This window comes from Cloeon dipterum, chromosome 1 (genome assembly GCF_949628265.1).
Source record: "Cloeon dipterum chromosome 1, ieCloDipt1.1, whole genome shotgun sequence".
Lineage (NCBI taxonomy): Eukaryota > Metazoa > Arthropoda > Insecta > Ephemeroptera > Baetidae > Cloeon > Cloeon dipterum.
In genome coordinates, this window is record NC_088786.1 from 32,100,755 (window position 1) to 32,115,759 (window position 15,005).

General features: G+C 47.7%; 1 protein-coding gene across 12 annotated transcripts in view; it reads right to left on the reverse strand.

Annotated features, from left to right (window-relative positions):
* Nucleotides 1-15,005, reverse strand: part of heph (polypyrimidine tract-binding protein 1 heph) — a 68,793-nt gene that overhangs the window by 5,151 nt on the left and 48,637 nt on the right. For 5 of the 12 annotated variants that reach the window (XM_065482811.1, XM_065482828.1, XM_065482802.1 and 2 more), the window contains 14 exons: nt 7,826-7,927; nt 7,544-7,714; nt 7,172-7,318; nt 6,762-6,905; nt 4,446-4,497; nt 4,315-4,373; nt 3,586-3,751; nt 3,130-3,216; nt 2,659-2,837; nt 1,705-1,738; nt 1,043-1,135; nt 757-973; nt 620-697; nt 496-559 (listed from right to left, as the gene is read on the reverse strand). In XM_065482811.1, the coding sequence (XP_065338883.1) occupies nt 496-559; nt 620-697; nt 757-973; nt 1,043-1,135; nt 1,705-1,738; nt 2,659-2,837; nt 3,130-3,216; nt 3,586-3,751; nt 4,315-4,373; nt 4,446-4,497; nt 6,762-6,905; nt 7,172-7,318; nt 7,544-7,714; nt 7,826-7,927 (1,593 nt within the window). The remainder of the gene's footprint in view (nt 1-495; nt 560-619; nt 698-756; nt 974-1,042; nt 1,136-1,704; nt 1,739-2,658; nt 2,838-3,129; nt 3,217-3,585; nt 3,752-4,314; nt 4,374-4,445; nt 4,498-6,761; nt 6,906-7,171; nt 7,319-7,543; nt 7,715-7,825; nt 7,928-15,005) is intronic. The other 7 variants (XM_065482839.1, XM_065482819.1, XM_065482777.1 and 4 more) reach the window with 4 other exon arrangements.

A 15,005-nucleotide genomic window follows, 5' to 3' on the forward strand; every position in this document is an offset into this window, starting at 1 on the left:
CATAATTAATGAAAGCAAGGCTGACGCATAAATTAGCAATCACAGACTTTTTATTTGAGAGTTGCCTGATTCATTTTTCCATCTGGAGACAGATGCACTAAAAATTCATTGCTAACAAACTTTTATTAAGGCCTCTGAAATCGACTCCGTTTTTCATACTAGCAGCAGAGAGCCTGTTTTTTTGGTAGACACAGTTTTCACTGTTCAACTTGTTAAAAATGACTTATCACTCCTGCGCGAGTGAAATCTGTGAATGCAAACTCTGTGATAAACCAGTTAAATTCCTGGAAAAATTCAACTCAGTCTCAAGCAGCCAACGTAAAAAATATTTACTTGTTGTACAAATTTTGTCTAATTTAGAGAGGGAAACAGTGTAGGAGTGTCCAATTTCAATCAAAATGCATCGAGGAGGGTCGTTTATCATTGTAGAGTTGCATAATTCATTTAGACTTGACTGTTTGGACCAAATTAGACCATCAATCAAAATCAACTTACAATGAGGGCCATGACAGCGTCCTCGATGGACTGCATCTGGATCAGCGCCATTTTGCGGTCTTTCCTGTAACCAAAAATAAAAAACCTCAAATTCCAATCCAAAAACAACATTCAAACAACTTACGGGAAGAACTTGAATGCTTTCACAGTGAATCCTGCGTTAGTGAACGCGTCCTTGATCGTCTCCTCAGTCATTTGTTGCCTGCAAAAATAGAACAACGCGTTAAAACGGTCCGACAGGCACTCAAGCGCAGCTCTTACGGAATGTTGGAGAGGTGGAGGGTGGCAGAGGGCGGGTAAATGTTCTGGTAGTTCTTGGAACCAGGCTTCTTGAAGCGGTGCAGCGACGAGTTGGTGTAGTCCTTGGTCAGGCCTGCGTCGGGCTGGCCCTCCTTGGGCAGCTGCACCGACTGGTGCTTCGACGGCATTACCCGAATTTGCTTGCCGAACACATTCAACTTGTCCATGTGCGTCATGGCTGCGAGATGAAAATTAAATTAAATTAAAACCAATTGAATCTCGGAATCTCAGGGGGACGTGGACATACCCAAGTGCGCCTGGTGGTTTTCAGCCATCTGAACGAGAGCGCTGTCCTTTTTGTTGAACAGGATCTTGACCCGAATTACGTCGCCGTACACGCCTGAAAGCGATAAACAGGATAGATCGGCTGCAGTCAGGGAGCCAACTTTTTGACAGCAATTTGTCACAGAAAGAAAGTTTGTAATCAACTTAATCAATCAAAATTCAAGAGCCACTCAGGGGCACAAAATAACCAAATCAAGAGTGTCTGCACAGAGGAACAGGACAAAGCAAAAACATAAAAAATCTCTAGCTTCACTCGCAAGTTGCGCAAACCAAAAGGAAAATTTTCGAAAAAAAGGCCTCGCTGGTATCACATTAGAATCGAAAAATGTTATTCAGAAAATGTGAAAAGTTGTATTAAGATTTGTTTTTGAATTGTGCAATGTAAAACCCAAGAATGGAGAAATTAGACAAAAAAATCGACTGGATTAGCGCGCAAGGAGGCCGTGAAATATACTCGAGGAACATTGTATATTTTGCAATTGATGGAATCAAAAGTGATAACGCTTGAAACTAAAATGAATGAAAAAGCAGTAGCAAAAGAAGCAGAGGGCAAAGTGAAAACAATTAATAGCTGACTGACTGGCTGACAATGAATAAAAAACAGTGCTTGTTGTAAAAACGTACCAAACAGGGTAAAGAGAGCGTCAGGGGTGACCATCTACATTACGTGAAGGCCGGAGCAGTGAGATTTTGTTGATCGAGGAGGGCGGAGGCCATCAATCAAACAAACAGAGAAGGAGCAAGAAGAGTAGTTAAGTAGGGCAGCAAGTAGTGTGTGAGGTGATTTTGATTATTGGTCCAGGTAGTAACGAAGTTTGTGTTGAAACAGCAGCAGATGGAAAAAGAGAAAAAATCATCCTTGGTAAAAAATCTCATGATCACAACAGGAGCCGTATATTAGGGAAGGCCGGCCGCGGGGTGAGGCGACGGCGGCTCTCGAAATCACGCCTTCCGAGGAAGGTGTGCTTCCGAGATCGAATTTAATTATTAATAATTTTTTTTTTGGTTTTGCTCCAGGCAGGGGACGGCGGCCACGGGAAAGCCGGTGGCCGCCCCCCGCTCGACCCACTCCTTAACAAGCTGTTCAGAAGCGCAATGGACGCTGCTGGGAGGAGAACGAAGGGTTTAAGCAACTTTGAACTTGATTTTTGATCACTTGGAAACCAGGAAGTAAGCAGCGTATTAAGAAGTGGGCCGGCAAAATCGGGTTTGATATAATTCGTCGTAAGATGCGACAATGAGAGAGAGATAGAGAAAAAAACTAAATACAATTATTCCAAAAATTAAACGATTAAGTAAGAAAAAAGGAAAATCTCAGCTCTGATTACTCAGCCGCACAGACTTTGAAATGTAAGAGCTCAATGAGAAATCAAAAAATCAAACAAAACACAGAGTCAAACGACGATCAAATAAGAGACCTGTCTAAATATATGTATAGCGAGAAAACTAGTAAGTGTAAAAAACTAAACAAGAATGTATAAAAAACGGACGAGATGTAAACAAAACGCCCAGCTTAAGTCGCACGCAGCCCTGTCGGGCTGGGGGGAAAGCCAAAATATAAATCAAAGTGGATGTTACCTCCTCGTTGAGATTGCTGATGAGCAAGACGGAGCCGGTGGTCTGCACGCCAGGCAGGCGGAGACCGGCACCAGCGCCGAGCGCGTTGTTGGCGCCGCTGCCGGCGAGCGAGAAGCCCGCCAGGGGCATCGCGGCCGCCACTGACGAACACAAAATATATTTTAGCCTCTTCAGCTCATCTAGGGAGAAATAAAAAAAAGCCTGTTCCTTGAAAAGAGGTAATGGCTCGAATTGACACATATATGGAAATGGGGAGTCCGAGTTAACTTTAATTTCAACAACACAATAACAGAAATTTTGATCTAATGCAGCGACTTAACGAGCTGCACAGAAAAAAACTCTTGAGTGGCATCGAACTAGTTGAAACAAGTGAACAGGCGAGGGGACGATTTTTTTTAGCGATTTTGGTTATAGCATGCAGCAGCAGAGGGTAGTTGGGGGGTTAAGGTAGTTAACGAGTTTGGTAAGTACCTCCAACCGACGAGCCGTACGGCGAGGTGATGGGCGCGCTCAGTCCGTGCATGGCAGCAAATGGCGTTGCCAGCACCCCCGTCGCCCCTGCGAAGGGTGAGTGGCGACCAGGTTAATTCACTGACTCGGCAAACCTTCTTCTACTTTTATTTATTTTTTTTTGTTGCGCTATCTACTGGGGACGGGCGCTCAACTCACGGTTATTGCCAATTTCCGGTCAAAATCCATCAGAGCTTTGCGAAAAATCGCTTTCCAACTAATCCCCGGGTCCCCATCTATTACTGCATTTTTGCAACACCGCGAAACGCACGCGGAGCTCTGGAGGATTTTGACGCGCGTCTTAGCTCAAAAACAGTAAGTAGTGCTGTTAAGCGGCAACAGACTCGCACACCGGTAGGCGTGAAGTGGATTTATTCATGTGAGTCAGCCGAGGGTGGGGGCAAAGACAAAGGGTACCTGTGAGGGCGAGCGCCGAGTCGAGCGAGGGGTCGCCCGTGGGCAGGTTGGGGTTGGTGTAGTCCCGGCTCTTGTCATTGTTGTACTTGACGTTGAGGCTGTTGAGCTTGGAGTACTCGATGCGCAGCGTGCAGCACCCGTTGTAGATGTTCTGCCCATCCAGCGACTGCAACAAAACATTCCAGCATCGTCAGCCACGCTTTGTCCTCCACCCCCAAGGTAATCAGACCTTGCATTGTACACCGGCTTTGTTTTTTCATATTTTAATAGCCCCTCAAAAGTGTATGAAAAATTATGAAAACAATAGCCAAAATATAAAATTACGAGCATATTTTTGTCATAAGGAAGTGTTATTAAAATTTAATTTAACCCCTTACCCGCGCTGGAGTTACGAAAAATTTCATAAGGGTCTATTGTTTTCGAGGAGGGTGAAAAAGAGCAAAAAAGCGTAAATATAAACAGGACTTTGACTGGGGAGTTTCCCCCTCCTCTGCTCATTACAGCTCGCTTGTAATCATTGAAAGGGCTGGAAAACTCGGCAAGTGCGCCAAATGTGCGCGCTCGCTCTTGGCAATTAGTTATCGGCGCCACCTGTTGAGTCGCGAGCGCATAATTTTTGCACCATTTGCCTGCTCGTCCGGCACTCGGCCGACCGGCAAACGACCCAGAAAGAAGGGCGCGGTGGGGGTGGTTGGGAGGAGGAAAACAGAGAAAATATCATCAACTCACCAGTTTGGCCGCTTGGGCAGTCACCACGTCTGGGTACTGGATCAGTGCTTGGAACGTGTCTGCCGAGGGACGAAATGAAAGAAACATGAGTTAGAAAAGACAGGCTGTCGTGCGCAAGAATAAACACTCACTGTTTTTGGTGAAAGTGACGATTTTCAAGACTTTTCCGTAGCGAGAGAAAATCTGCAACAAAGAGGTGGCTGTCGTTAGCGTCGTCTCGTGGAAAAAAGGGGAGCTAGTGTTTCTCGCGTTGGCGGGCGAGGCGGGCGACGGGCGACGAGGAGATAATTGCACGGTTGGTGATTTCGGGCACGCACACGATTCACTCATCATCTTAATGGGGCGGCGATTATCGTCCCTTCCCCTGCCACGACCTGCCTGCTTGCCCTCCCCCGCCCCCGCCGGCACGGCTGCCCCGGGAGCACCAACCCGCCCGGACGCAGCCAAATGACGCCACTTTTGCTTTATCGGCCGGCCGGAAATTAACAAACTGGAGCGCCAAAAACACACATACTCTTGCCGGCAGCTCTCGCGGGGCTCGTTAGCTGACGGCAGCCCCCCTCGTGCCCCCCGCTCAGCGTCCAGGGAGAAAAAGCGACGAGCAGGTAAAAACAGAGGTTGGAAAATTCGACACCACACTGAGCCCTCGCCCCCCGCCCCAGAGCAGCGCACGAATTTAAAAGGCGGACGCAAAATCCGGGCCCATTAACAGCTTCCGGCAACTTAATGAGGTGGCTGCTAATTTCCAAACAGGTTGCCTCGCCCAATTAAATATTCATTCGTTAGCTCTTGCCAGTAGGGTGAAGCTTGCCAGAGATAGAAAGCGGCACAAGTTGAAAGAGAAAAAAATACATCCTCTTTTATTTATTCACCGCGTCCCTTGCTTTATCTTCGCTAAAATGAGATAAAACGAACACATCGTTGCCGTCTAAAGGAGGGAAAACATTAACGCCAGCTCACAATGGGCGCCGGCCATCGACGAGTGCTGCGGAAGCAAATATGCATATTCTGCGCACAATTCAGAAAAAAAAGGGAAACGGCCTGATGCGCGTTGCGTGTTGAAAACTAAAAGTGCCAAGGGAAGTAGTCTCTTTGACACATCGCATTCCACAGGTCCGAAGAGCCGTTGCCGTGTCCGTCGTCGCGCTCTGGAGCCTCCCTCCCTCGGCGTAAGGACCTCTCCGCCCCCCCCCCCCCTCACGGGCAAGCTGCCTCCTCCACCGTAAGCGGCCGTATTACGATATCACTCGATTCATCTGCGCGAACGCCTGACTGAGCTTGAATATGCAACCAGTTGAGCACACTCGTCAGACAAAAAGCCTAACTACGAAGCCGCAACTTTTGATCGCCCTTCGGCCCCGCTCTTCTCCGCTCGCGATTTTTGCAGGCAATTTTCGCCTTTTTCGCGTGCCGCCGGCTACGGCGATCGATTTTCCTAGTCGCGCGGTGCGCGAAATAAAGTTGCTCGCAGCCGCCAAGGTGATTTATCCTCATTTGCGGCTGACAAAAAAGGCTGCGAGTTAAGCGCGTTTGCTTAAAAGCCTCGCAGGCAACAAGCGACGCGCGCCGCAGCCACTCGGAAAGCCAATTTCAACGTGCAATCGCCACCGGCACAGACCGAAAACAAAAACTCGCACTGCGTCGTTTGTGAAGGATGCGATCTTTTATAATTACGCTTTCCCAAAAGCCGACTTATCTATCACGTAGGCGCCGAGAGCAAACATTGATTAGCTTTCAGAGATATTCCCACGAGGCCGCAGCAGAGGCAATCACCAAATACGCCCAACTATTTTTACCTGACATCATTTCGCTCCCTGTAGATTGAATCAGAAAAGTAAACCCCGGTGTGATTAGTCTTCCTTCCTGCTTGGCTCCGGAAACGTGCCAATTTTAAAATTTAACGAGCAGGCTTTTGATTAAAAATCCATGCCCCACGCGTGGATTTTGAGCGAAAAATTTTGACTTTGCGTGATGAATAATTACGAGCGGATGGGGGCGAGCGCGAGCACAACAAACGAGCGCCGATCGATTTCGCATCGCTAAAGCAGCCATACTAATAACGCGTTCATTAAGCTACGCTGAGACCAAGCTGCCAAACTGTAATCTGCGATTATTATTGCAAATTTAATGAGCGTCGCGGTTGCAGAGGCTGGCGAGAGGCAGGACCGGGGGTCTGAGAGGGCGGGTTAGTCCAATTTGACGAACGTCCGATGCAAATTTGTGGTTTTTGTTGCCGGTCCGTTTAATAAGCTGCTTCGATTTTTCGGTCCTTTGATGTGCTGAGCGTGTTTGCGACTGTCTAATCCGACCACAACAAGGAAAAGGAAAATTGCCGCTCTCGCTTTCTCTCTCTCCGGCAGCCGCAACGCTCACTCGGCAAAAAGCAGCTTTGTAGGAATCGCAGGAGGGACAAGGGTGGAGCTAGGCGAGAGAAAAACGCAACTCACCGAGTAAAGGACCTCCAGGGTGACGGGGTACACCATGTGTTCGATGATGACCCTGAGAACAGTGTTGGGTCCACCCTGAGTTTCATTTGTAGCACCTGCAGCCAGGGCCTGGGCAGCTTGTAACGCTGCTTGCGCGGACGCGTTCTGAAACGGATGAAACAACATGGCCTAATTAAATTTAATCAAGTCGAAAGAACAGCATTGCATTGTGTGAAAAAATTTTCAAACAGTTGGAGACTTGCCGTCGAAAAGAGAAATTTCATAAAATTGCCGCAGAGACAAAAACATAGCCAATTGCTGGTCTGTGATTGTTCTCCTTGCAGTTTTTAAATTTCGCTTCCTTTCAAGCAAATGGAAAGTTTCCACTTCCAACTTGGGAAGTTTTTAACATAAAATGGTTTGGCACTTACCGCGTTCGAGTGGGTCTGGTCGGTTTTGAGTTCTTTGTGCGTCGAGAACTGGACGTAGACGGCGCGGCCCCGCAGCTGGGCGACGCACGTCGTGAAGTAGGTGACCATCTGCGCGGCGGCCACCTCATCGGCCATTTCGAGGAACGCCTGCAACAAACCGCGGTCAAAATTTCGGACTCGAGTGATGGATGGCCGGCCGGAGCCCCGATGCCCAGCGGCCAATGCGTCAAGAGCTTTTGTTCTCTCCCTGACAGAATTTGCATGGCTTTTGTGCGTTTTTGAAGGGCATTGTGCTCGACGTCAAAGCACATTACTCTTGGAAAACTCGGCATGCAACAACACACATACACACACACAACTTTGGACACCAACCTGGTTTTTGCCCTTGAGCACGAGCACATTGGTAACCCTGCCGAACGGAATGCCAAGGTGGATGATCTCTGCCTCGGTGACCTCATTGGGAATGTTTCTTATGTGAATCACCTTGGAGGGCTTCTGGTTCTTGGTGTCCAACTTCACCTGCGAATCAAGATCGACACAAGCCTTGCGTTGGCGATTTAAACACGGCCAAGAGTCATCATCAATGGCGCAGCGCGGAGAAACGGCACGGCGGCATGCGGGGCAGCACAATTATTCCACCTCCCGCTAACTCACCTTTTTGGCGTCGTTGTTGTTGTCGGCGTGGTTGGGCTGGGGGCTCATGACGGCACCATTGCTCACGCCCCCGCTCTGAGACAGCAGCTCGTCTGATCCTCTCTGCAAACACACGCCAAAGATAACGTCAGTCAGTCAGTTAAGCAAGTCAGCCATTATCGCGGCAGCGGCGGCGGAAATTCAAGAGTCGGTCGGATGAGTCGGATTGAAATTTTAATGGGGCTCGCTCTCGCTCGGTGCTGAGCGCTGCGACACCGGTCCCGAGTGTGCATTTTTAATGCTGCCGGCTCCGGTGCACTCAGCCAAAATTCTGCTCGACAACAAACACACACACATATCCAGCGGCCGCTTGAATTATGCAACTTCCGACCTTTTCGCCGAGACGCGAGCGAGCGAGCTCCCCCGCTCGCTGGCTTTCATTAGTGCGAAACATGCTCCAGCCCTGATGCGTGCAACCTTTGCCTAAACTGTGGCGTTTGCAACAGGTTGGCAAGAAGGTCGAACATATTTTTCGGGTGATAAAGCATAATGGAGGGATTTTATAGCAGCTGTGTTTTTTTCGATCAGAACGGAGCACCCATAAATGCCAAAAGCAAACTTTCTGCATAACACACACACACACAAGTATTATTCTGAAGCAGAAAAAACTTTCGCTCTCAGTCGCATGTTCATGGAGGGAGAGGGAAACACGGCTAACCAACTGTTAATCGGAATTCACCGCACTCCAATTCCGCGATTAAACGAGAAATTACGTGCTTTCCATCGTTCAATGAGCTTAAACGATTTTGATTGATGCGTTTTTTTCTTTTGACATATTTAGAGAGAGAGAGAATTACAATCGTATTGTTTAACTAAAACGTGGAGCGCCTGTTCCACGCTAAATGATAAATTTATCCCACGCACAGCGGGGGCTGGAAAAGGAAAACGCACCCCTCGCAAACCGATCAGGACGAGGAAAATCTTTTTAGTTGCGTTTCCAGGTGGCAGGCCGGCAGACCGGCCGACCGCGCGGCTGGATCAAATTGAATTTGTCTGTTGTTCGCTTGAACCGGTCTCGTGTCAAGATAATTCTGTTTGGTGTTTGCCTCCCGCCAGCCTGTCCACCCCGACAGACAGACGGACCGACACAGACGAACCGACCGACTCTCCGCTCGTATGAACATAAATGTATCCGCGCGTGCTCTATTCGTTTTTTTTTTTGCATTTTTCGCGTCACATCCAGGAAAGGGAGCAAGCTTATCAACCGGCAGCAAAGAGGGTTTTCATTCTGCCGTTTAGCGTTCCCCTCCAACCCCACCGTGCAGATTAGGCCGGCTCTTTGTTGTCAAATTTTATCAGCGAATTGCGAGCGCTTTGTGGCTCTCTCGCACTCTGTTGTTGCTCTTGTTTTGCACAATGTTTGTCTTTGACGGCTTAATTGAGTCCAATTAGGAGGCTCTCTCTCCTCCCTCCCTCTCTCTTCGCATAATTAACCCGGCTTTCGCAGACCGCAGCATCGAAATCCCATGGTGAATAATTCACAAACCCGACGATTTTTGCCCAGCGGCTCACATCGGTCGGTGACATTCAATTGTTTGTGTCGTCGGCTCTGTCGCTCGCTCTTGTCGAGTGCATTACTACATGACGTTCAAACAGGCGCTGCTCGTTTGTTTGCGGTTCTGCTGCAGCTAATTATCGACAACACGATTATGCCCTCACGAGAACAACGCCCATTGTTAGTGCCCTCGTACTGTTAGTTAACCTTAGCGATCAATTTCAATTTTGCGTACCCGCCGACAATCTGCGGCAGTCACTCTCTGATTGCATCGACTCTTTTGTTCTCATGGGTATTCAAGTTGATTTTAATTTTATTTTTGGAGCGTGCTAAAACTCGAATTGTGCTGATAAAAACAAGCGAAACATGGCGATTCGGCTGTGAGCAGAAATTAGCGAATAATCAGCACTAAGCCGCGGCCTTGATCCACGGACTTTGCGCGATTTTTCGCTCACGAGCAATAAGGCCGGGGCGGATTAATTAATTCGGCCGAACGAACGAACGAGCCAACGGTGGGTGGCAGCTCGGCTGGGCTGAAGCGGCCGCATGCATGATCCCGTCGAATAATTTACAATTAGCATGAATAATAAATAAAGCGGCTACAATGGCGCTCGCAACAATGCCACCGCGGCTCTTTTCACTGGCCGGCTCGACAAAAGCCAGATGAAAATCAAGCTTTTGTTGTCGCCAAGCGGCCTGCTTGCTTTCCCCCCGTCCAGCCCAGGTCCAGCCGCTCGCGGCCACAGGTAATCAAGCTGCAATTCATTAACTCGCCCACTCTCGCAGCAGTTTGTGTAATTATTTTATTTCGCTGCCGCCGCCGCCAACGCCGCAAAACTCAAATGTTTGTTTTTGCCGGGCGCGTGGGGCGAGAGGGAACGGACCGAATTATTCAATGGCCACTCCACGCGTCAGGCTTTTTTTTTGTTTCCAATTGCTCTGAGCTGGGCTGAAATCTCGTGCCATTCCTAAATCAAACAAACGCACTCCACGGCTGCATTCCGCTTCCGAGTCCACTTCAAATGGAATGGCACATGTTTCGCTCCGATGGGGCTTTGGCTAACTTGACCGACGAGCGAAATCCGAGCTCCGGCAAAAGGAAATCCATAATTTAGGGCCTAAAAGGGGTGTATCTGTTGTTAACAATAACCGAAATCGTGCGATACGCGCAGTTCGCAGTCGTTTACCGAGCAGCAACAATTTTAACATGTCCGGTACATATTCGCTCGATTTGCTACTGCAAAATTTCACTTTTAGCCGTTAACATAAATACCCGATATGAGCAAAATAGCTCCAACGTTTAATGAATTTCGAAACATTAGCTAAAACCACAACAGATCTCTGACAATGAATTGCCTGGTTTACGCCTCTTGGTAAATTTGTATCGTGGTTTTGCTAACCATGCAGGGCAAAATTTAACCGTTAAAAACTGCTTGCCCTGTTTGAGTTTCCAAGTAACAATAAAGCATGGTGGTTATTTGTGTGTAAGGGTGAGAGGCTGAGCAGAGCACACAAACGAAACGATCCGCTTTGTTTGTATGTATATGCTAAGTTCCGCATACATAATTGCTTGTACTTAAAGCATTAAATTGGGAATAAATATAATCAACTGAATGGGAGAACGTTTAACATTACAATATCTCACCACTAATGTGTGTTTTGTTTAACTTTCTTAAGACAGGATCAGACTTAGCTTAAGCTAAGTTGACTAGATTCTTCCCGAGAAAAGGCCGAGAGCAAATAAAAGACGATTTAGTCAACGAGACAAGACTTTCCTCACATCCTCAAGGGGTTTTCAGTTCTCTCAATTTATAATTCTTAATTGCTTCTTGCAGAAACTAAGAAATTATTTCCAACTTAAGCCAACATCTCGCGCGTGTTTTCTAGGTCGCCAAACGTGCGTCTTATCATTTTGTAAATAATGTTTATTTTCTTAGAAGTGGCAAGCCGTTCATATTTATTTTTCGCATCGATCGACAGGCATGTCGCAACGTTGCAACAACAATGTCATGCTCGGAGGGAAATTTTAAAATTTATTTTCTAAGCACGCGTATAAAAAAAAAGGAAAGAAATGCTGCCAACAATGGATTGTCATGCACATAACAAAATAAGAGCCGCAGCGCTGTGAGTACTGTGTGACCTGTTGTTGTCGGAGGGCAGATTGTTATCTCGAATGGAGGGAAGTGTTGTTGATGGGCGCGCGCGTTGTTTGCCTTGGTGGGCGCGAGAAGAAAGCGGCGGAAAATCGATCGCGCGAACAACGTGTGTGTGTATGTGTGCGCGCGCTTTTGCCATTGCGACAACAAGTGGCGAGTCAGTTTTGACGATCTTTGGTTTCGCAAGAAAATGCCAAAGCCGAGTGCTGCGCCGCCGCTGAGAGAGCGCGAGCGAGCGAGCGAGAGAGCGAGAGAGTATAAATTCAAATATTATGCGTGAAGCGAGGCGAAAAGGGAGCCGCGACGTCAGAGGGATTGTTTGCCAACCGGCGAATAGAAAAGAAAAACACGGCAAATGTATTCGTCGCCGAGTCGTCGGAATGGAGCTGTCACTCGGCTGCCGCCCGCCCGCCCGCCTCCATCCCCTCGCTCACTCTCTCTCGCAGGGCCATTGTTGCATCGAAAGAGTCTGAGGCGAGAGACAGCCGCCCGGATTGTTACACCAGTTTCGCCAGATAAAAGATTTTCCACCCGCCCGTGCAAGCAGCCAGCCGAGCTGAATGCGCCCCGCGAAATAACAAGCTGAGACTTCCTCTTCATCTTTTTCTCTTGCAAAAAGTTGCAAAATATGCAAGCAGAGGAAGAGCTTTTCCGGCGAGGAAAAATCTCAGGGTGGCCGGTATCGGAGAAAAAGAGCAGGAAATTTTCACAAGGGACTCGTGTTTTTTCCCAGAAGCGTCACCTTTATGCGGATTCAACGGCAGAGTGTTTGCCGAGCTCTCCCAACTCCGCATTTCTCTGAATTCGCATTCAATCGATTGAATCCGATGTCAAAAATGTTAAACAAAGGTGTGCGAAATTACCAAAATATTCAATCAGTAAAAGGCGGCAATTCGTGGCTTTTGTATTTAAGTAACAACCGCCGCGATAAAAGCCTCTCCCTCTTTGTCGCAGACCGGGAAAAGTCACAGGCGAAACCCGAGTAGCCTGTCGATGACAAAGGTAGCTAATATGCGGTTTTCGATCGCTTCAGTCGGCCCACCGAATTCCGCAAACCGAGCAAGCGGCACTTAGACTCGAAACTTGATACACACATTGTGCCCGACTGAAGGAGAGTGGACGTAGCCGCAAAATACGCTTCAATCGCCTGCTTTTTAATCACGTGCTCACCAAATTTTGCGGCCGTGGAACTGACCGACTAATTTGTCAACGTTGTTTAAAGTATCGCTTTTACACGTTGCCCCTCAACACTTATTATGCATGACACTTTCGTAATTGCTCCTGAAACCATCCAAAAACAAACTTAGCATTCAAAGTAAAAGGCCTCCTTGTGTTTACTGCAGCCGTTTGTTTGCACGTTTCAATGGTTCGTTTCAAAGAGGGGAATTCTTTTTATACAGCAATAAATTTTTTGTGTAGTAAAAACGTAAAAAAGGTTAAATGGGAGAATTGTACATTCCTCTTTGTAGATCAATTTCAAAACGAATTTAAATTGAGCTAAAAGAATGTTCAATGCAAATAATATTTAAAACGTAACTGGCAAGCTTTCAGAGCACTGTCTGTCCAAATTGTACAAAAACGAGTAAAGCTTGTGCTGATGTTTGCCATTTTCCCGATGGCAATCACTTTTGGTATTTCACAACAAAGCTCGAGCGTCACTTTGTCATTTTAATAGAGACAGTTAAAAGCTTGAAGAGCTTTCAGAGAGGCGAATGCTCGAGTGAAGTTAATCTCATAATTGAATTATCGTTCCTGGAAAACATCCAATCGAGTCGATTCGAGCACGATCCAGAAAACACTAGTTGCAGAACTTGATCAAGCTCGTTTATACAACTTACAAGTGAAAACCGACTGTTTCTTCTTTATTTTCTTTCACGAGACTAGCTCAAAGTAATCAGCTAGAATAGCACGACGGAGCAGATACAACATCTCATATTGCTAAAGAAGCTCATTTCGCCCATCGGAGATCGGCTTGTTCTGCCAATGCCAAGCCGGGGTGGCTGAAATTCGATTCTTGCGCAGCCGACAATGAGTCTTTTTCTCTCGCTGCGCCGGTGGAGGCGAAATTCGAGTCTGCCGCTCCAAGAGACACACCACCTGCCTGGCCGCCCGCCGCCCACCCTCCATCCCGGGTTGCCTACCTCTACCTGCTCGGCGGCGAGGATGCAAACGAGCTGCACTCACTCTCTCACGCCGCGCCAATTCCCTGGCCACCCGCTTCGCGCTCATCCCCTCGCCTGCTGCCGCACGTAGGCGCCATTTCCCTTTTTTATTTGTTATTCCCTCTTCCCGATGCCGCACACGCTTTTAAAGGATTAAATTCAAAGGCAAAAAATGGCTAATTCCGCTCCGCCGCTCCTTGCCTGCCCCGAGGAGCACGTGCCAGCACGCGAAAACAAGCAGCCGACCTTGACCTCTGCACCCTCGCACCCTGCAGCGAATTCCCTTTCCGTAAGCCGATCAAACATTTGGAAAATTCCCCCGCACTCTTGACGCAACAGTGACAAGTGCCGCGAGTGCCGAGCAGCGTCTTGAGCCGGCGCCTCTCTCTCTTCCTTGCCGCCACGCCGATTCAAAATTAAAAGAGGAGAGGCCATTGTTGATGGCTTGCGCAGTGTTTTATGGCGCGTTAATATTTCATGCAATCGATACGCACGCCCGAGCCACGATTTATGTAGTTGGACTACTCAATTATTGAAAGTGCATCAGCGCCGCAGCAGCCGAAGCCAGCGTACGAACGAACGAACGAGCGAGCGAATCAACCAACCGACCAACCAACTACCCTACCGACGAGAGAGAGAGAGAGAGAGAGAGAGAGAGAGAGAGCACCTTGCCGCCGTTTGCAGAGTCGCGCGCGCGGCCAATTAAATTTGCATCGTGCGCCCCGTTTGCCGCCGCCGCGCGCACGTTGATTAATTAATATTTTCGCTGGCCGCTCATGAATAGTTAAGAGGCGCCGGTCAGCGTCATCAACAATGCATGATTCACCGACGAAATGTGCCGAAAATTGAGCAATCGATCCGAGCTTCCATAGCAAGCTGAGTGCAGACTCTCTGATTGTTAAGCACTTTGCTAGTGGACAATTGAATATTTTGAAAAGGACGCTCGAAGTGGGCAAGGTACCAGGCGCTCTGGATTGAGTGTCGTCATCACGGGATAGAGTTTCACCAGGTCTTTTGAGCGATTTGTCGAGCACAAAAAGATTTTTTTAATTCAAGCTGACTGGGGCGTCTTACTTTTTGTTTTCAAGGCTCTTTCTCCATCTTTCGGTGAATAGAAAAATTGGAACTTTGCGTAGTCAGATATTAATGGTAAATAATATTAAAACACTGAAAGGGTTCATATTCAAACCAAGTCTCTCTAAAATGTTTAGTACTGAACTACATTAAATCAAGATTAACCGTCAACTGTAATTTTTTACGAAAAAAAAACATTTTTATGTTCAGCTCGTTACACTATGCAGAAAAGCAAAAAACGGCACAAAAGAGTT